This window comes from Trichoderma evansii (assembly GCF_050947405.1).
Source record: "Trichoderma evansii strain SZMC 28006 chromosome Unknown GGI43scaffold_45, whole genome shotgun sequence".
Lineage (NCBI taxonomy): Eukaryota > Fungi > Ascomycota > Sordariomycetes > Hypocreales > Hypocreaceae > Trichoderma > Trichoderma evansii.
Genome location: NW_028145161.1, coordinates 65,512 through 85,317, shown reverse-complemented (window position 1 = coordinate 85,317; position 19,806 = coordinate 65,512). Strand labels below are relative to the sequence as shown.

At 33.4% G+C, this 19,806-nt stretch overlaps 5 protein-coding genes across 5 annotated transcripts; 3 read left to right on the top strand and 2 right to left on the bottom strand.

Moving 5' to 3' along the window:
- Window positions 1-495: 495 nt before the first annotated feature.
- Window positions 496-2,774, bottom strand: GGI43DRAFT_419156 (sugar porter family MFS transporter). Its single transcript, XM_083207636.1, has 5 exons — window positions 2,317-2,774; window positions 2,214-2,248; window positions 1,775-2,162; window positions 841-1,711; window positions 496-786 (listed from the first exon to the last, which is right to left on the bottom strand). Exons 1-5 carry the CDS (start codon window positions 2,433-2,435, stop codon window positions 640-642), a joined length of 1,560 nt encoding a protein of 519 aa, XP_083055125.1. The 5' UTR covers window positions 2,436-2,774; the 3' UTR covers window positions 496-639.
- A 188-nt stretch (window positions 2,775-2,962) lies between these two features.
- Window positions 2,963-5,326, top strand: GGI43DRAFT_304448 (arylsulfatase). The gene is made up of 5 exons (XM_083201589.1): window positions 2,963-3,466; window positions 3,521-3,725; window positions 3,777-4,209; window positions 4,260-4,467; window positions 4,520-5,326. Exons 1-5 carry the CDS (start codon window positions 3,163-3,165, stop codon window positions 5,200-5,202), a joined length of 1,833 nt encoding a protein of 610 aa, XP_083055124.1. The 5' UTR covers window positions 2,963-3,162; the 3' UTR covers window positions 5,203-5,326.
- A 1,105-nt stretch (window positions 5,327-6,431) lies between these two features.
- Window positions 6,432-8,768, top strand: GGI43DRAFT_426647 (fungal specific transcription factor domain-containing protein; the record flags this gene model as incomplete). Its single annotated transcript, XM_083208692.1, has 6 exons — window positions 6,432-6,484; window positions 6,765-7,138; window positions 7,191-7,515; window positions 7,572-8,121; window positions 8,173-8,249; window positions 8,303-8,768. 6 exons carry the CDS (start codon window positions 6,432-6,434, stop codon window positions 8,766-8,768), a joined length of 1,845 nt encoding a protein of 614 aa, XP_083055123.1.
- A 497-nt stretch (window positions 8,769-9,265) lies between these two features.
- GGI43DRAFT_432449 (uncharacterized protein) lies at window positions 9,266-10,118 on the bottom strand (the record flags this gene model as incomplete). The annotated part of the gene is made up of 1 exon (XM_083209577.1): window positions 9,266-10,118. The coding sequence occupies exon 1, from the start codon at window positions 10,040-10,042 to the stop codon at window positions 9,266-9,268; it is 777 nt and encodes a 258-aa protein (XP_083055122.1). The 5' UTR covers window positions 10,043-10,118.
- A 4,258-nt stretch (window positions 10,119-14,376) lies between these two features.
- On the top strand, window positions 14,377-15,366 carry GGI43DRAFT_304350 (GNAT family N-acetyltransferase). The gene is made up of 2 exons (XM_083201588.1): window positions 14,377-14,965; window positions 15,024-15,366. The coding sequence occupies exons 1-2, from the start codon at window positions 14,552-14,554 to the stop codon at window positions 15,261-15,263; spliced, it is 654 nt and encodes a 217-aa protein (XP_083055121.1). The 5' UTR covers window positions 14,377-14,551; the 3' UTR covers window positions 15,264-15,366.
- Window positions 15,367-19,806: the final 4,440 nt, after the last annotated feature.

Here is a 19,806-nt window from a genome sequence, read left to right as displayed (position 1 = left end):
TATATAAAAATAATTTTATAACTTATTTTTATTATATATTAATATTAAAAATATTATATTAATTATATTAATATAATTTTTTTTATAATATATTTTAATTTTTTAATTAAATTTAATTATAATTATAATATATTACTTATTATTAATTTTTTATATTTAATTTTTTAAATTATTATTTATTTTTTAATTTTTATTTTAATTTTTATTTTAACTTTTATTTTTATATAATTAAATAATTTTACTTATAATAATATTATAAAAATTTTTAAAATTTTACTAATAATTATTATATTTAAAAAAACTTTTAAAAATTTTATTATTTTAAAATTATATTTTATAGCTTTTTATTACTTATATTAATTCTTTTATTATTTTATATAACTTAATATTTTTTAATAAACCTTACTTTTCTTTTTTTAATAAACTTTATCTTATATTATTTTATAAGGCTATATAAATCTTTAATAAACTCTAGTATAGTTTATTGCTGTATTAGTAACAGGTATGGGTTGTTATAAATAACTGTTTTTAGTCTCGCGTAAAGAAGAACTCAGTAGTCTACTTATCACGGAATGGTTTTCATAGGCTGCGGTTTTCATGGGCTGCGGTTTTCATGGGCTGCGGTGTTTATCTATGCGCTTATTGTTCAACATGGCGGACCGTCTGATCGGCGTCCATTTTATGGGCTTCCAACTCCTCCGCTTTGGCCCGGCTAGCTTCAACGTCAATAGCATTTTGCTTCGAACCGAACACTTCTTCCATCTCTTCAAGGGATTTACCCGATGTCTGTCGGCAATCAATCAGTTGGGGGTCCACATGTATGCTGATTATTAAACTTACCTCGCGAAGTATAAAGAAAGAATAGACTACCAGAGAGAAATTGAAGATTGAAAACATGAGGAATGTCTTCCAGCCGAGATTGTTGATAGCATGTGGCGTGATTTGCGAAAGCATGAAGTTGAACAGCCACTGTGCAGCAGCTCCGATTGCGATTCCAAATTCCCTAGTGCGAGTCGGGAATATCTCACCCAGATAGAGCCAAGACACGGGGCCCCAGGATAAGTTGTAAGATGCGGCCTCGCAGTATACCATGATGATCGCGGCGATAGACGAGCCGGTTATCTGACCGGTGGGTGGGGCCTTCGCAACAATGATGGCGATGATGAGCATTAGGATGCACATCGCTGCCGCACCGCCCATGAAAGCTGTCTTTCGCCCAATCCTTCCGACAACAAAGATGCAGAAGACAGATACGGAGAAAACTTTGACAACCCCGAAAAACCCCGTGACAAACAGAGAGGAGTTGCCCGCGCCGACAGCGGCGAAGATTTGCGGAGCATAGTACGCAAGGGATGTGTTCCCAGTAAGCTGTACACCGAGCTGCATGGTGATAATGACGAAGACACGGAACCGATTTACTGGCAGCAGAAGCTCCTTCCACGAGACGCCTTCGGTAAGGTGGGACTCCTCGTCAAGACTGGAGCGGATCTCCTCAAATTCGGCCTGTACCTCAGGACTATCACCGCCGCGAATCCAGATAAGATTGGCCAAGGCCTCTTCATTTCGTCCCTGCTTTGCTAGCCATCGGACAGATTCCTTCACGAGGAGCATGCCCAGGCCGATGAGACCACCCGGAACGAGTTGGAGTCCAATAGGGATCTGCCATTGCAGGGTGCTGGACGGAACACGGGTCTGGACCGCGTAATTGACCCTATAGATAGGTATAAGCGTCGTGCACTCAGGTCTTTGAAACAGAGAGATTGAGGGGCCCTACCAGTAGCTGACACACACCCCAAGGGCAAAGAATAGCTGGAAGCAGGATCCAAGCTGACCGCGCATGTTCTTAGGTGCCATTTCGGCAGAATACATAGGCACTAGGACGGTAGCGGCGCCCACGCCAAACCCGGAAACGACTCTACCGGTGTAGAAAGCGCCGATGGAGTGTGTGTTGACGACCTGGAGGATTCCGCCGAGGCTGAAGATGAACGAGGCTAGGACGATGGACATGCGTCGTCCGTAACGGGCAGTGAATGGCCAGATCAGGAAACAACCAAAGAACGCGCCAGACTGAAGGATAGAGACACAGTTTGAGTTGATGCTTGTCGCCTCAGCCTTGGTATATCTGAAATCATTCTGAAAGGCCGACAGTGTCAAGACACCACCTACCGGAATTAACAAACTGGATTTGCGATAATGTGTCAAGGCTAACTAACCAACAATTCCAGTGTCATAAGCGAACAAAAAAGACCTGTAGTGGATTTGTAAGAGCGTCGTTCTGGAGTTTGTGTGAGCTTGAGCCGGTGGATGAACACATACCCGATGCAGCAAAGCGACACGAGATAAATGGCACGGAAGTTGCCCAGCGAATAAGTAAAAGCCATAATGTTCGTTTGAGAAGCAAATCTCCAGCTCAAGACGAACCTAGTTGATCGCATGGGAGATGGAGGGAGATAGGTAACATCTTATTAGAATTTTGACTCTCGGCCCATGGAGCCCCAGATTGTGTCAAATGGAGCCCAGATTGTGTCAACTGGAGATTAGAATCTGGGGAAGGTGTATGATTCAGGTGAGCCCGATATCCGAGCATTACTTTAGCTTCGGAGATCTCGCCACTCTAGTCCGCAAATGCCCCCCCCTTGGGGCTGGCAAAGAAATAAACAGCTTCATCGGATATATAACATCTTATTAGAATTTTAACTCTCGTCCCATGGGCGCCCCAGATTGTGTTGAAAGGAGTCTAGAATCTGGGGAAGGGGTACGATTCAGGTGAGCCCGATATCCGAGTGTTTTACGGAGCTCTGCGCGGCTCTGGCTTCTTTCATTGACTTTAGCTTCGGAGATCTCGCTAGCTACTCACGGCACTTCAGTCCACAAATGCCCCCACTTGGGGCTGGTAAAGAAGTAAAGAACTAAACAGCTTCATCGGATATCGCGCGATATCCGACAGCATGTTGGTCTGGAAGCATTGGAAGAAAGCTCTTTCCATGGTGTAACCGGGTATTATGTGAAGATAAAAAAAAAAGGATAGGGCACTCCGAAAGGGGTATAAAATGATCAAGACATACAAAAGCGTGTGTTTTCCATAACTTTCCCCTCAACTTATCGTGTCATCGCATACGCGACCTCCTTTCTACTGTGTGACAGGACTCAGTGCAGAATACCATGGCATCAACCGCGACCGAAACCAAAAGGCCGAATTTTTTAATCATCCTCGCTGATGACCTGGGATTCTCCGACCCCGCATGTTTTGGCGGAGAAATCAGAACACCCAACATTGACCGCCTAGCAAAGGAAGGCGTTCGGTTCACAAACTTTCACGCCGCAGCAGCATGTTCGCCTACGAGAGCCATGATCATGACTGGCACCGACCACCACATCGCCGGTCTGGGGAACTTGGTCGAGTGGTCAAGGGCTTCTGCTCAAGCTGCTGGGAAGGGCAAGGTGGTATCCACCGCGCCCCAGCGTGGTTAGTAGCTCATTGTCGTTTCATAAACAGAAGTGTACTAAACCGGTGTTGTAGGGATGCCGGGCTACGAGGGTTATTTGAATGAGAAAGTGGTGGCTCTTCCTGAGATTCTGCAACAGGGTGGCTATGAAACCTTCATGTCTGGAAAATGGCATTTGGGCATGACTAAGGAGCGCTCACCCACCGCGCGCGGCTTCGAGCGTTCTGTCGGAATGCTTGCGGGATGCTGCAACCATTATGCCTACCAGCCGCCAGGGTCGTATGTCTGACTTTCTCTACTCCCGCTTCCCGCTTGGCTAATCCCCTCTAGGGAGAATGATATGCCTGGTTTCATGCAGACCTCACATATTGCTGTACACCTCGAGGACAATGAATACCTCAAGAGCCTGCCAGACAACTGGTATTCATCAGACTACTATGCCGAAAAGATGATAGGATATTTGAAAAATCGTGCAGAACGGAAGGACGAGAGGCCGTTCTTTGGATATCTTGCGTTCACAGCGCCCCACTGGCCGTTGCAGGCTCCTCAGGAGCTGATTCAGCACTACCGAGGCCAATACAAGGATGGACCCGAGGCCCTGCGACAGAGCAGGATGAAACGAATGATCGAATTGGGACTGATGGACCCCAATACCCAGCCACACCCGGTCGTTGCGGACGAGGTTACAGAATGGGAAAACATGACCGAGGAGGAGCAGGCCAAGAGCTCAAGAAGCATGGAGGCTTTTTCCGGCATGGTCGAGGTAACTACCTGTTTGAGTTCTTACTGAAACCGTCAGCTAACCTTGCCTAGTCCATGGATATCAACATCGGCAAGGTACTGGACGAGCTAGAGAAGCAAGGAGAGCTTGATAACACCTTTGTGATCTTTCTCAGCGACAACGGCGCAGAGGGCGCGGCATATGAGGCATATCCAATGATTCGCGGGCCACTTCTCGAGCATCTCGAGAAGTATTACGACAACAGCCTCGAGAACATTGGAAATGCCAACTCCTTTGTCTGTAAGTGGCTTACTCGCGTTGCGTGTCCTCTTCTCTATCTAACCATTCCAAGGGTACGGTCCACGGTGGGCGATGGCCGCCACTGCACCATCTCGTCTATACAAAGCATACCCGACCGAGGGTGGAGTCCGAGTGCCTGCTGTCGTGCGTTATCCGAAATTCAAGAAAGAGGGAATCTCGGACATATTTGCCACTGTCATGGATTTGGGACCAACTATTCTTGAGATGGCTGGCCTGACCCACCCGGCACCGGAGTGGAAAGGCCGAAAAGTGGTCGACATGAGAGGCAGGTCCATGACCAAATGGTTCAACGGAAAAGACGAGACTGTTCACGAGAAAGATTTCGTCCAAGGGTGGGAGCTTCTCGGCCGTGGTGCTATCAGAAAGGGAGACTGGAAGGCAGTTTTCATCCCCAAACCCAAGGGTACCGAAAAGTGGCAACTATACAACCTGGACAAAGACCCAGGCGAGGTCAATGATCTTGCTGAGCAAGAACCAGAAATCCTAAAGACACTACTTGTGCTGTGGGATCAGTACGTATTAGAGAACGGCGTCATTCCGATGCAGCCCGAGTTAGGAGAGTATGTTGAGGCTCTAGAGGAACAGATGACGGAACAGGGTTGGATGGAGTACGAGTTCTGGCATCCGGATGCGATTCAGAACCCAGAGAAATTCATTAAGAAGCCACCGAGGTTCCCGAGTCAACGTCCGCAGAAGGCTGCTTGGATGGATTAGCTGTCAGGCTCGGGCACTAGGGCTGTCGAATGATGCCAAGATACAATGATTCTCTCGCTAGCCAAACCTAACTGTATACTTTAGCGGGAATAAATCAACCGGTGCTGGGTCAGTGGTCCAAAGTGTGCATCGCACAATGACTTTTCACGGCTTGTAGACAGTTATAGTTCCTTTTTAGAATGATACATGTTCCAGCACTCTAGGTCGCGAGAAAGTCTCCTAGAGCAGCGTAAAATACCTTCGAAAAGTTACCACGGTAGATAAGAAAGCCTGTTAAATGTAGAGAGGGTAGTTATAGCTGCCAAAGGTGAAGCATAAAGCAGGTATCCAGCCCTTCACTTGAGACAAGGCCAGACCTTAATCCTAGTGCAGTGTGTACGAGAGGCGTAACTGCGGAATCTGACCCACTAACCTTATCTGCAGATTACTAATGCTGGTACTAAAAGTAGTATTTTTAGCTCTAGCCGTTGCGTTTCGATGATGCTGCTATGGTTTTTGGTTTTTTTTTTTTTTTGGCGGTTGTCCTTCTCTCCTCCTCAGTAGCAGGATCGATCCGATCACTAATATCTTCTTTCGCTCCTACCTTGGAATGGCGGCCTAAGCTTATCCCTTGTTAAAGATGGCCTTAACCACTTGAAAAGGAGCTAGATCTATACAAAATCAAACGGGGGAGGCCAGACACGTGACTTCCAGACATCCTCCATGTCATCTGACTGTTACTAGTGCAATCCCTATCCTCTGGCGACACGCTATAGTTTCTGCAAGCCTCAGATAAAAACACCCGATACACGCCAGTTCAGCACCGAGATGGCGTGTGCGCTCGAGAAACTGCACACGCAATTTCCAATGATAGACTAGGAACCATGGCTGGTGAGAAAACACGTCTACTCGTTTCTTATGCATGGGAAACCGTGACTGACAATTTTGGAGGTTGCGTCACTTGCCGCCAGAGAAAAGTCAGTTTGAACACCAAAGGCCTACCGGATATGGAGTCTGACGAGTCTGTAGGTCAAATGTGATGGAAGACCGGGGCTGTGTCGCCGCTGTGAGAAATTGGGCATTCAGTGTCTATCGACAGGTTGGCCGTAGTCTTTCCACGGAATGTGCTGAGAATAACTAACCACAGCAGGGTCGCCCCTCTCTCCACAAAGCACAGACTCGGTAGCACGGGCCTCCAATTTAACTCAGGCTGGCCACAAGCGTCTGCGGATTCCAGTTGCGTGCGAGACATGTCGAAAGAAGAAGCTCAAGTGCAACGCTCAGAAACCCGCATGCTCCTTTTGTGTGCGGAAACAATCGCAATGCCTATATGTGACAGCTGGTCGGCGATGGGGCGAACTAGACAGCAAGATCTCGCCGGGCCTGGGATATGCACCTTCAGAGAGCTCAGAACAAGCCGCCGAGCTGCCGAGGAACTCACCCCTCAGCTATGATACGGCTGAGGCGAGGGAGACGACTTTCCTCTCTAGCCACGCAGGAAGAGTCAATCAGTCTGATGTATCGGCATCAGAAAGAGGTTCTGAGAGGCGGGCGAATGAAATGAGTGTGAACTCTGCCCATAGCCCACGATCGGCTCCATCCGAGCCACAAATGCGCACGTTGGGAATTCCCTCGGGCCAAAAACTGCTGCCATACCTGGATTCTCTCCTGGAGAATGTCCACCCAATCAGTTGTAACAACTTTTTGCATCCAGGCTACTTGTGCGAAGGCCTTGACCGAGCACCGGCCTTGCTACTGTTCGCTATTTGTGCATCGTCGTCCAAATTTCTTCTAGGTTCCAGCAGCCGTGGGAACGGACTGAAATGGGCAGCAGAAGCGAGAAGCTTAATCACGAGCAACTTCGACCACATTTCAACGTTGACCATCTCAGCGGTGCAATTTCTTGTTTTGCATGAGATGCACGAAGGAGAATATACCTCCGCATGGAACTTAGTTGGTATGGTGCCCAACTGCCTCGAGTCATTGTTGATGTGGCGCTGACATTTTAGGAATCGCTACTCGAATGTCGATGCAACTAAAGCTCTATGAGCCCAACTCACCGGGGACATTTCTGCAGCAGGAGTGCCGGCGTCGCCTAATGTGGGCGGTGCTGGTATCTGATCTCCTTTTCGAGAGCAACAGTCATATCGACCTAGAACTGCTGATGGATGTACCCTTACCGTGCAATCTATGGAGCTTCACCCAGGGACAGCCTTGCAAGACTCTGACTCTTCGTCAACTTCGCGGCGTGGTTGAAGATGAGGCAATAAAGCAGTCCTCCAATCACTGCGCATACCTGATTAACATTCTGGTGATTCGGCGCAAAATCTTGACGTGTGTCCACTTATCATATGATCCTGCTCTTAGTCGTTTATTTCTAACCGTAATAGTTACATGCAAGAAGCCCGGGACTCAAAGATGGACTTGCCTTGGCTTCCAGGGTCTTACTTCTCCATGCTATGTGAAGAGTTGGAAATATGGAGGCGCAACTTACCAGCCAACTATGCTTTTGTTGAGCGGCACATGTACACTTTCAGAGTCAGCCGGCATCTCGACATCTTTCTCATGATCCATGCGTATTATCACCAATGCTGTATCATTCTATTTGGCGCCTTCGTTCCCGAAGATGTAGGCTCAAAACTCCAACGCTCTGTGGTGCAAATTCCTCCCGAATTCATCCAGACTTGTTCAGATCGGTATGTCTCACATGCTAGAGATATTTCGTTCCTGATACAGAAGGTCTTAAAAGTCGAGCCGGATCATCTGTTCCGTGATCCGTGGTTCGGTCTTTGTATCTGGGATTCGACATCTGCTCTGCTCGCGTCAACTAGGTGGCAAGAAAATAGGAATTCTTACAGGGATGATGTCACGGAGCTGGTGAAGTTGAATCTGCGAGCTCTGGAAAACTCTATGCCAATTATAGTCCTAGCTAAGAAAGTCGTGGGTGATGCCAGACCACCGGATTAGTCTTTCATTGCTAACGCATTCCAGCATGGATTTTGTTGCGCTGCCGCCAGAGCTTACAGCATCGAAATTCCCAAGGGGCTTTCTGTGGAGGATATGGAACGGTATAGTCTACTCTGTTTCACTCTCTTTTTCGAGGTTCTCATACCATTAATAGGGCACCATTCGAGCCAGGGCCATTCAATGCAGCTGATGGGATATCTCGGCGATATCCGTTCTTCTCCACTATGAAAACTCAGGATTCTCCCGAATGGGACCAATTATTTCATGCTACCAACGTCGGCAATTATGCAGCTCCTACACGGCCATCTGCATCGACCCCCTCTCGACCTCTACATTCAATTCCCAGACCAGGGTCATCAACATTCCAACCTAACCAGACTCTATCGATCACTGAAGAGCTTTCCTACTTGCACACTCCCAGCATGCCGACGTTGGCCTCCTGGCCCATGGATGATTTCCAGTGGTGGCAAATGCAAGATCCGGACATGGATCCGGCAGCAGCAGCAGCAATTACCGGCCTTGTACCTTCTATCCCAGCGGATCAACAACTGCTACATCACCAACATAATAACCAAGAGACAGCCACATCAACTGTAATAAACCGTACACTAGATAGTTAGTAATACAAGGGATTCCCAAGGGTTAAACCTAAAGTTTAGTTCTAGGTTTATATTATTAGGTAGTTAAGGGCCCTTGTAACAAATTATATGCTAGTTAAAGGCCCTTGTAACAAACTATATACTAGATAGTTAGTAATATAAAAGATTATACCCTGTGGCCCTAACTTATGAGAGAGGGTTAGGTAACTTATTTTCTATCTCCAAAGACAAATTATAATATCCCATCCTATTATAGCAGCAGCTTAAAATTCTAGTTGAGTTAGTAAAAAAAAATATACATTAAAGAAAAATAAGCACTAAAAAAACAGGGTATAAAATTAATTAAATTATTGAGCTTGTTACCGAGTTGGATAGGTACTTGTAAAAGGTCAATAGGGGGCTATAGACGTTGAGCCTCCATATTAATGCCTGCAGGGGATCTGTAAAGTCGCGTACACATCCATCCGATCTACTAGGCTGCAAAAAGTAGCACCAATGTTTAATTACGCAACCACGGGTTATATTGACTTAATCTCTCCACCGTCCATGCGCAGAGCAGAACCAGTCATCCACTTTGCAGCAGGGGAAAGGACAAATGCCATCAGCTCTGAAATCTCTTCAGGCTCTCCAAAACGCGTTATACCATCTTCAGTTGGAAATGCCTTCATCGCCTCCTCCATAGTCATATTGTGATAAGGAGCCCATTTTTCTAGATATGTGCGTCGGCGACCCGTCATCACTGGCCCAGGCAGTATACTATTTACCTGCACCCCGTTCTGTATACCTCTATCCGAGAACGCCTTGGCCAGCGCTATGATTGCTGCATTCACGCATGCAACAGCCGCGAAGGGAGCCTTCGGGGCTTCAGCTGAGTTGCCTGATATCAAGATGACAGAGCCGCCAGTCGCCTTTAGAGAATCCCAAGAACGAATCGTAAGACGTCGAGCGCCATGAAACTTGAGGTTGAATCCGCTATCCCACGCCGCGTCGTCCATGTCAAAGAGGTCAATCTGGGGAACAGCGCCAGCTATCTTCACAAGCGCGTCTATCCTGCCAAACTCCGCCAATGTTCTAGTGACAATAGTGTTTGCTGACTCAGAGTCGCTCAGGTCAAGACTCAACAACAACGTTTTGGCAGCGCCAGACTTGGCAACCAAATTTGCCGTCTCCAACAGCCCCTCTCTGTTCCTCGCAACGAGAACCAAGGATGAAAAGTCTTGTGACAGGCGTACAGCAGTGGCCTGTCCAATTTCCTTGCTTGCACCAGTAATAATAGCAACAGTAGAAGTTGCCATGATAAGAATAGAATAGTTTAAATGCTCCAATTCCCAGCTAATAAATGCAGATATGTTGCTCAGCCTAGGAGAAAATTATTAAAGAGCTAACAGGTTTGTTTTATAGGTTGCAGTTGTCTGAATTAGGTAAATGCTATCTATATGCCGTTATTTGGATTAGCTAAGTGCTAGATGCTAGTATATGGGTCCTGCGCCCGCAAATGAAGCCACTGAGTATCTTCTTACATACAATGTATCCATGTGCCAGTAATGTAAGTATTCGAATTTTAAATCGTACACTCGACAATGTCCCCTTTCCCCGCCGCCAGGTGGTAGTTATTGTCGCAAGCAGACAGATCGATAGTAAGCACTCTGTAGTTTCCACCATGCTGCTAACAAATCTCGGAAAGTTGCTTCGGTTTCTACTAGTCAAACACACCTCTGTAATGACCAACCGTCTTCGCGGAATTCCGCCAGCAACATACTCAGTTAGCAACAAGTTTGTATCCGCATCTTAAGTCATAAATCTCCACGAACCCTGTAACTCCTATCGTCTTACGCATCTTCATCCTACTATGGCTCCATTAGAGCATCCCAAAAAATGCTCCGAATGCTACAGGTGACGGCGATTGTGTGGCGCTAGCCAGCAGACCTGCATCTATCCCTCTCAAAGTCCTCGAGGAACGGATGAAGTCGACAATGATAACTGGTTGGTAAACACATCTACAGGGTGGAGAGAAGATATTGAGAATGGTACACATTACAGTAGCACTCCTCACCAAGGGCTCCGCATGTTACCGTCACCTACTCCGGCCGTCCTATCTGATACGGAACCTTCTATAGCATTTGATTTAGTTGCCTTCTCAGTGGAATTTTCGGACATTAAGCTAGATGTGGATCAATTGGAATATGAAATGATGAAGTATTGTGCGACAGCTTTGCGAGACTTCCTAACGCTGCTTGTGCAGGTCCGCAAAATGCCATTGGTCAACCACTCTATGCTTCATGCCTAAAGATATCCGTCCATTTTGCGCGACACATTCTGAGCATGTGAAATCTTTTGGCAATGTCGGGCTCTACAGAACGCGTGGTATTTAACTTTCTCGATATTCTAGTCAGCAAGATCTTGCAAGCGCCTCGAAGTTCATCCTTACTCAAAAGCCCGGCCCGTATCCCAGCTCTAACTCTGCAGAGCATCCGTCTCTTTAATAGATATATCCCGCAGCGTGCTCAAGCCGAAGCCCAGGATGAGTTATCGAGCAATGTTTCTTAGTCTTCCATTCTCATCTAGTGGAGCTAACCGCGTATGGTGGATCTGCGTGGTCAGGTTGGATTATTGCTGAGAGTGTTCACCGTACTTTAGTTGTGGTTCACATGTTACGCGGTATCTACTCTTTGCTAAAGAATGGTTTATTGCAGCATGTAGCGTTTGGCCTTTCAGCTATCATTTACGGCTGAGTCGTCGATCTGGGATGCAAAGACGGAGAGCAACTGGGATCGACGTCGTAGGAGTGGAAGGATATATATCGTATTATGAATGGATTTTGACTCAACGGAGCTCAAGTAGACTTGGATAACCTCGGGATGATGTTGCTCGTCACATATATAGAGAGGGGTTAGCTCCATGCATAAAAAGCCAAAAGCGCTACCGCGGGCGCTTACCGGCAGTATCGGCAGAGGTTACCGGGAATTTTATTTCGAAGCTGTAAGACTAGAAGTATGCTTATACATGTAGACTAATTAGCTGCAATTCTTAGATTCTATATTAGGCAATATACAACTTCCTATATGTTTTAGTAAAGTTAGTATACTAAACTAATAGCTTTTCTATAACTTACCCTCTATAAGTTTCCTAGGAATAACAATAGTAAATTTTCATGTATTTTATTATTTTTTTAAATATATATTTATAAATATTATTTATTATACTAGTTTTTAAGTTTTTTAAAAATATGTATTTAATTATCTTTTTTATAATTAATATTAAATATTTTAAAAATAAGACTAATAAAAATTTAATAATAGGCTTAAGTTAAGTTTATTTTAATAAGGTTTATTTATTTATAAACTTTTTTAATACTTATATATTTAATTAGATTTTACTTATTTTTTATACTTTTAACTTCTTTTTTTATATATTTCTTATATATAATTATATTCTAGTTTAAATAATTTATAAAAATATTATAGTTTATATATTTATATCTTATTTCTTAGGACTTATAAAAGTTATATTAATATTATACTAGTTAATAATCTTAATTAAAATATAAATATTTTATATTTTTTAAATTATAAGATTTGTATTTATATATTCTTTTCTTATTCTACCTTTTATAAATTATTTAAGTAAGTATTTGAAAAGTATATTTATATAATAATCTTATACTAGCTTATAAATATTAATTAAGTAATCGGCGTGTTATTATAATTAAATAACTAGTAGATTAATAAGCAGGAATTAGGAAATTATAAAATTTATTTTTATAAAACTTTAAATTTATTTCTCCTAGCTTAATTAATATAAGAATACTAGAATTAGTATTTTACTATATAAAGCTATAATATCCTGCTTTTTTAAATATTAAATATATTATATTAGATACTAAATAAATATTTTTTATATATAATATTATTAAATATTATTTAATTTAATACTCTTTTTCTTATAAGTATTATAATATAACTTAGTAAAGTTAAATATATTTAATATAAATTTTAAGCTATTATTATTATTATAAAACTTAATACTATTAGTAATAATAAATATAATATTAGTATTATTTTTAATAAACAAGGTATAAATAATACTAAGATTTTTATATATTTAATTTTTTAATTAAATTACCTAGTTATATTTATAAGTTAATTAATTAATAAAATTATAATATATAAGAATTAAAATTAATATACTTTTTATAATTTTATTATTTTAATATAATAATAGTAATATTTTTATTTTTTAAATATTTTAATAATAATAAATATTTTTTAATTATATATTAAATATTAAATTTTTATATTTTTTAATTTATAAAAGAAAAATATTATTAATTTTAATTTATTATTATTTTTTAATTAATTAAATATTTTTTTTATTATATATAAAAAAATATTTATATAATATTATAATTATAAATATTAGTAATTTAATAAGAAAATAATTAATTATAATTTTCTAGTAAAAGTATTTTATATATTAGTATATAATATAATTAATTTAGCTTATATAATAATAAAATAAATTTTTAAAATTAATTTATTTATATTTTTTTATTAAAATAAAATAATTATGATAAAATTTTTAATATTAATTTAAAATAATTTTTTTATATTATTTTAAAATTATATAAAATAAAATTATTATTATAATTAAAAAAAAATAATTAAATAAAAAAAAATATTAAAATATATATTTTTATAATTATTTATATTTTAATAAAAAGCTATTAAAGCTTTTTTAATTTTAAAAAATATTATTTAATTATTATATATAAAAGGCTGAATTTAAAAAAGCTAAATAATAGCTAGTGTAATAGCTTTCAGGGCCTGTTAAAGCCTTATCTAATTATACTATAAGCAAAAGAATATATATTAAATAAGTTCTTATAAACTTATTTAACTAGCTATATAAGGCCTTATAGCTATAGGCAAGCAAAGCTTAAATTTATAATATTATATAAAGTTTTTTTATATAAAATTTAAATTAAATATATTTTTAAATATAAAAAATAAAATTTTATTTATTATATAAATAAAAATATATTATATAATATTTATATATGTATTAAAGTTTTTAATAAAAAGTATTATTATAATAAAAATTAGTAAATATAAATAATATTTATATTAGCTACTACCAATATTAAAACTTAAAATTAAAATTTCCTTTTTTTTTAAGTATATTATGAAAATATTTACTAAATATTTACTAGTTATTAAATAAATAATAAAAGAAAAAGCAAGAACTTAATAAGTTTAATTGCTAGAGGGAGAAGATATATAGCACAGAGAGTAAGGTGAAGGATGAATTTGACCGCCTCATATATGTAAGTAATTTGAAGCCTCCTAACGGCCAGTTCCTGACAATACTTCGTAGGGCTCCTAAGTCGGTGGTGGCTTGAATTGACTCAGCGAGAAAGTTTCCCCTCCTTAGCCGCATGGCTATTGGCATATTTTGTATCCCCTTAATGTCTACGGAGGCAGAGCGAATCTTCTCAAGAACAAGACAGCAGGTCATATGGGATAGAAGTAACTTGTCTGCTAAAATGGTAGAGGCATGCGAATGCATTAAAAGCTATCCGAGGTTCACCCGGGGATATGTTCCAGAGGCTCGTAACACTATATAGCACTCGTATGTTTCAAGTACTTCGTAAGCTGCTAATAAAGCGGGGCAATATATAGCCGGCGAATGAGTCACTGCAAATACAATACAGCGACATTACATTGGTATATGTTGGATTAGGCATTTGCAGTACTTCATTTTCGCGACTGTCCTTACTCTCTTGCCTCTCAACCCTAACATTTATAATGGATGAGATTGTTACTGTTTTTGCTAATGCATACCGGTCAGAGCGACTTGTGTATCGCGACATTGAGAACAGTGATGCTGACAAGGAAGTGATGCATACTTTTGGCCCTGCCAACCACGTCAGCTGGGGCCTTCTCAGTGGACGTCTCTTTAGAGATGTGTCAAAGAAGACAAACTTAGAAGAGCTTGGCAAGCTACTTGAGACAGATTTACTTCTAAAGGTTCTCATCTGCCTTCCGGCCCCAACGGAAGAAACCGCCGAGCTGGGCCAATTGAGTTTGGGCGAAAGAGGGGGTAGGGAGAGGGAGACAGCAACTGTAATAGGGAGCCTGACGTTGTCCGCGGTTTCAGGGTCTCTTAACGCTATTACTACAACTGTGGGTCTTGCTATAGGCGAGATGTACCAGAACAATGTTTGTCACCTGAATTACACTTAATATAGAAAGACATATCCTAACTGGCGGCAAATAGGGATACGGCGGCGAAGCTATAAACTGGGCGGTAGATTGGGCATTTAAGTTTGCGAATGTGCATAAAGTAGAGATTGCTACATCTAGCTTTAACGAGAGGGCCATCCACCTATATCAAAAGCTTGGCTTCAAGTTAGAAGGCAGAAAGCGTGAGGTGTTTTATGTTAATCGGAAATATCATGATTTGTTACAGTTTGGAATGCTAGAGAGCGAGTGGAAAGAATTAAGAGGAGTAGAGTAGGGTTAAATTAAATAGGAAGAAGAACTATAAACTTTTTACATTAGAGACAAGCTTCCTATTCATACACGTATGGATGAATATTAATAAAAAATATATGTATTAAAATATTAGAAAAAGTTTGTAATTTTTAATTTTAATTTTTTAAAAAGAAATTATATAAGTATACCCCGAGTTTTAAAATATAAAGTATAATATTATATTAAATTATAAGATTAGTTTTATATAATAATTCTTATAATTTTATTATATATTTATAAAATATATAATAAATTAGAAAAATTATATAAAAATTATATTAATAATAAAAATTTTAATTTAATAAATTATATTAAATATATTATTTTATTTTATTTATTAATTTATTTTAAATTTTATTTTATAATATTTATATAAAAGCTATTTAATTTAATTTAAATAAATTAATAAAATATTTTCCTAGGAAATTATTTTATTTTAATTTAAATAATAATAAGCTTTTTTTTTTAATTTATTTTTAAATCCTAGATTTAAAAATATTTATTTTAAAAAAAATAAATTATTATATTTTTATAATAATATTAATAAAAATATTATTCATTTAATTAAAATAAAATATAATAAGTAAATTAATTATTTTATTTTATTAAAATTTTTATATTAATTTTATTATAAATTAAAAAAAAAATAAATAAGCTTAAAATAATTATAAATTTAATTAATTTATTTTTTAATAAATTAATTAAAAATTTTAATTATAATAATAATAATAGCTTTAATAATAATTATTTATTAAATTTTAATAAAATATTTTATTTAAAAATTAATAATAATAATAAAAAAAATAAAATATTATTATATAAATTTAAAAGTTTTATAAAAGAAATTATAAATTATTTTATTAATATTATTATAAGCTTATTTATTAATAAAATAATTATAAGAAAATCTTTTAAAATACTAGAAAATAAATAATAATAAATTTTTTATTTTATTTATTTTAATATAATATTATTTAACGATTTCTATTATATTTATTATTATAAAAAGTATTTTTTTTATTTCTAATAATATTATAATTAAATTTAAAAATAAGCTAAAGCTTAGTGTAATTAAGAAAATAATAATATTAAAATATTAAATTAAAAATTTTAAAAAACTAAAAAATAAGTATTTTAAAAAAAATAATTTAAAATAATTATTATATAATTTAATAATTTATATAAAATTATAATACTTAAATATTATAAATATATAATATATAATAAATTAAAAACTTTAAAAATAATAAATTAATATTTAAAAATAAATTAAATATTTAAATTTTATAATTTAATTATAATATTTAAAAAATTTTAAATTTATTAATTTAAAATAATTAAAATATAACTTATTTATTATTATTTTTAATTTATATTAAGTTTTTTATAAAATATATAATATATATTTTATAAAATAATTATAATAAGCTTTAATAAATATATAAATAAATATATAATTAAATAAATAAAATTATTATATATTAAAAAAAATTAAATTAGTAATTAATTATTTTATTTTTTATTTTTTATTTTTAATTAATAATAATTAATAAAAAAACTAATATTTTTATTTTATTTTATTTAACTTATTAATAAAATTAAAAATTAAAAAATTAATAATTAATTTTTTAATTACTAATATTTTAATTAGTAGTTTTGTTTTTAATAATTAATTTATAACCCTGAATAAAAGTAACTATAGTATTTAATTAATTTAATAACTTATAATTAGTTTAGTATATTTTACTTTGTAAGCCTGTTATTATAACTATAAAAGTCAGGTTATTAATTTTAACTTTATATTATTACTAGATTTTTAAAAATTTAGTAATAATTTATATATATTTTTATTTAAATTAGTTACTTAAAATGTTTTACAAGTTTTTTTAAGCCTTTAGCTTTTAAATAATATAATTATTTTTAAATTAAAATTATTTTTTTTACTTATTTTCTTTTTTTATTTTATAAATAATATTTATAAAAATATAAAATTAAATATTATAATAAGTATTATAAATATTATAAGATTTAAAATAATTTTTATTTTAAAACTATAACTTTTATTTTTTAACTTAAATTTTATAATAAACTAGATTATAAGTATACTGGAGCCTTTACTTTTCTTAAGCTTTTATAGCTAGCTTATATAACTTTTATTTTTTTAAAAGCTTTTATTATTATTACTACTACTTAAAAAATATATAACCCTAGCTATTATATAAATTATATAAATTATATATATAAATATAATAAAAATAAATATTAGTTTACTTATAAAAATAACTAATTTAATTAATAACCTAGTATTTAAAAAACTTATTATAATTTAAAAAAAAGTTTTTTTATACAAGGACCCTGTAATAAATAAAAAGCTATTCCTTTAGCTTTTTTAAAATTATAATTAAAAAATTATTTTAATAAAAGATATAGTTAAAGGAATTAAAAAAGAAATAAATTTAAAAGCCAGGGGTTTTAAATATATATTTAATTTCTTTTAATTTTATATTATTATTAAAAAATAAAAAAATTAAGTAAGCTCTTTTTAATATAAATTTACCTTGGAAAATTAAAATATTATTAAGCTAGTATTAATATATTATTTAAAAAATCTTAAAAATAATTTAATAATTAAATAATTTAAAAAAAATTATAATAAATATTATAAGTATAGCTGTAACAGGTATATTATTAAAGCTTATTAAAAGTTAAAGTAATATATAAATTACTTTAGCTTATATACTTTTAATATTTTTTATTACTTAACTTAATTAAAAAAAATACAAGAAAAAAACTTTTAATTATTAACCTAGGTAAATTATAAAATAATCTAGGATTTTAATAAGTAAAAATTCTAGAACTATTAAAAAAAAATAAAAATAAAAAAATAAAATAATATAACCCTAGTTATATTTACCTAGGAGCTAATATTAAATAACTTATAGCTTTTTTTTTTAAAAATAATTTAAAAAAAAAATAAATATAATAATAAAAATTTTAATTTTATAAATACTAGTTAAATTAAACTTTTTAAATATTTTATTTTATATAAATATTTTTTATTAATTAAAAAAGCTTAATTTATTAAAAATAATATTAGTAATTAAAATAATTTTAAATACTTTTTTTACTTAAAATATAAAAATTTATAATTAAAAAATTAATAATATTTTAAATTAATAATATTTTAAATTAATAATATTTTAAATTAATATAAAATATAATAACTTAGCTTATATTATAATTTTTCAAGTTATATAAAAATAAAAATATAATATTATTTTTATTTAAAAATTTTTTTATATATAAAAATAAAATAAAATATTTTATATTATATATAATTTTTATAATTTTTAATTTTATAAATATTTAAAAAATTAAAATTAAATATTTTAATATATTTATATATATAAAATTTTATTTAACATTTTAAATTATATAAATTATTTTTTTAAACTTAAATTATAATATATTTTAAATTAAAATCTAGGGTATAATTATTATAAATATATATAATTAATAAAATAATATATATATTAATATTTAAATATTATTTTTTTTTATATTAATTTTAAAGAAATTTTTAACTGTAAGTAATTTTAATACTTATTATTAAAATTAAAACTTATAATTAAAAATATAAGTAAATATTTTAAAATATATTATTTTATAATAAGTTAAAAATAATAATTTTATAACTTATAAGTATTATAAGTAAATATAAAAATAAAAATATATTATAAATTTTATTTTTAATAATTTAAAAATAAATATATAAATAAATTTTATATTAAATAATAAATTTAATTATAAAATAATTAAAATAAAAATCTTTAATTTAAATATTTTTTTTAAAATACCTAGAGTAAAATATTAAGTTTTATTAAAAGCTATTAAAACTTTTATAACTTTTATATAATAATATACTTTTTTTTTATAAAACTTTTAAAAATAAAAGAGTAATATAAAAAATTAGTTAAAGTTATTTTTATAATTTTTTAGTTTATAATAAAAAGCTTTAGTTACAAAAGTTATTATATTAATTATATTTTTAATTAATAAAATAAAAAATATATAAAAGTTTAAAAGTATATAATTATAAATAATATTATAAAAAATAAGAAAAATATTTATAAAATAATTTAAGTTAAGTAATATATTTATTAAAATTATATTATTAAATTATTTAATTTAAATATACTTATTTTTTAAATTATAAATTAAAAAAAAAAAAAAACATTTTTTAATTATTATTTTTATAAAAAAAAATAAAACTTATTTAATATTAAAAAAAATTATTTTATATTTAAATAAAAAGTTTTTAAATTAATAATTTATTAAAAAAAATATTAAAAACTTATAAAACTAAATTTTTTTTTTAAATTATATTTTAATATTTTTAAAAATTATTAAAGAAAAAATATAAAAAGTAATTTTAAATATTAAAAATATATCCCTAGAATTTAATAAAATTATTATAATATTTTTTATAATAATATAATTATATATAATAAAAATTATTTATAACT

What these genes read in the sequence shown, in the direction of transcription:
- GGI43DRAFT_304448 (XM_083201589.1), top strand. Translation starts at nt 3,163, where the DNA reads ATGGCATCAACCGCGACCGAAACCAAAAGGCCGAATTTTTTAATCATC. An exon ending in ATCCACCGCGCCCCAGCGTG is followed by an intron (nt 3,467 to 3,520) that starts GTTAGTAGCTCA and finishes CCGGTGTTGTAG; the next exon opens with GGATGCCGGGCTACGAGGGT. An exon ending in GCCTACCAGCCGCCAGGGTC is followed by an intron (nt 3,726 to 3,776) that starts GTATGTCTGACT and finishes AATCCCCTCTAG; the next exon opens with GGAGAATGATATGCCTGGTT.
- GGI43DRAFT_304350 (XM_083201588.1), top strand. Translation starts at nt 14,552, where the DNA reads ATGGATGAGATTGTTACTGTTTTTGCTAATGCATACCGGTCAGAGCGA. An exon ending in GCGAGATGTACCAGAACAAT is followed by an intron (nt 14,966 to 15,023) that starts GTTTGTCACCTG and finishes GGCGGCAAATAG; the next exon opens with GGATACGGCGGCGAAGCTAT.
- GGI43DRAFT_419156 (XM_083207636.1), bottom strand. Translation starts at nt 2,435, where the DNA reads ATGCGATCAACTAGGTTCGTCTTGAGCTGGAGATTTGCTTCTCAAACG. An exon ending in GTGTCGCTTTGCTGCATCGG is followed by an intron (nt 2,249 to 2,316) that starts GTATGTGTTCAT and finishes AATCCACTACAG; the next exon opens with GTCTTTTTTGTTCGCTTATG. An exon ending in CTTTCTTTATACTTCGCGAG is followed by an intron (nt 787 to 840) that starts GTAAGTTTAATA and finishes GATTGCCGACAG; the next exon opens with ACATCGGGTAAATCCCTTGA.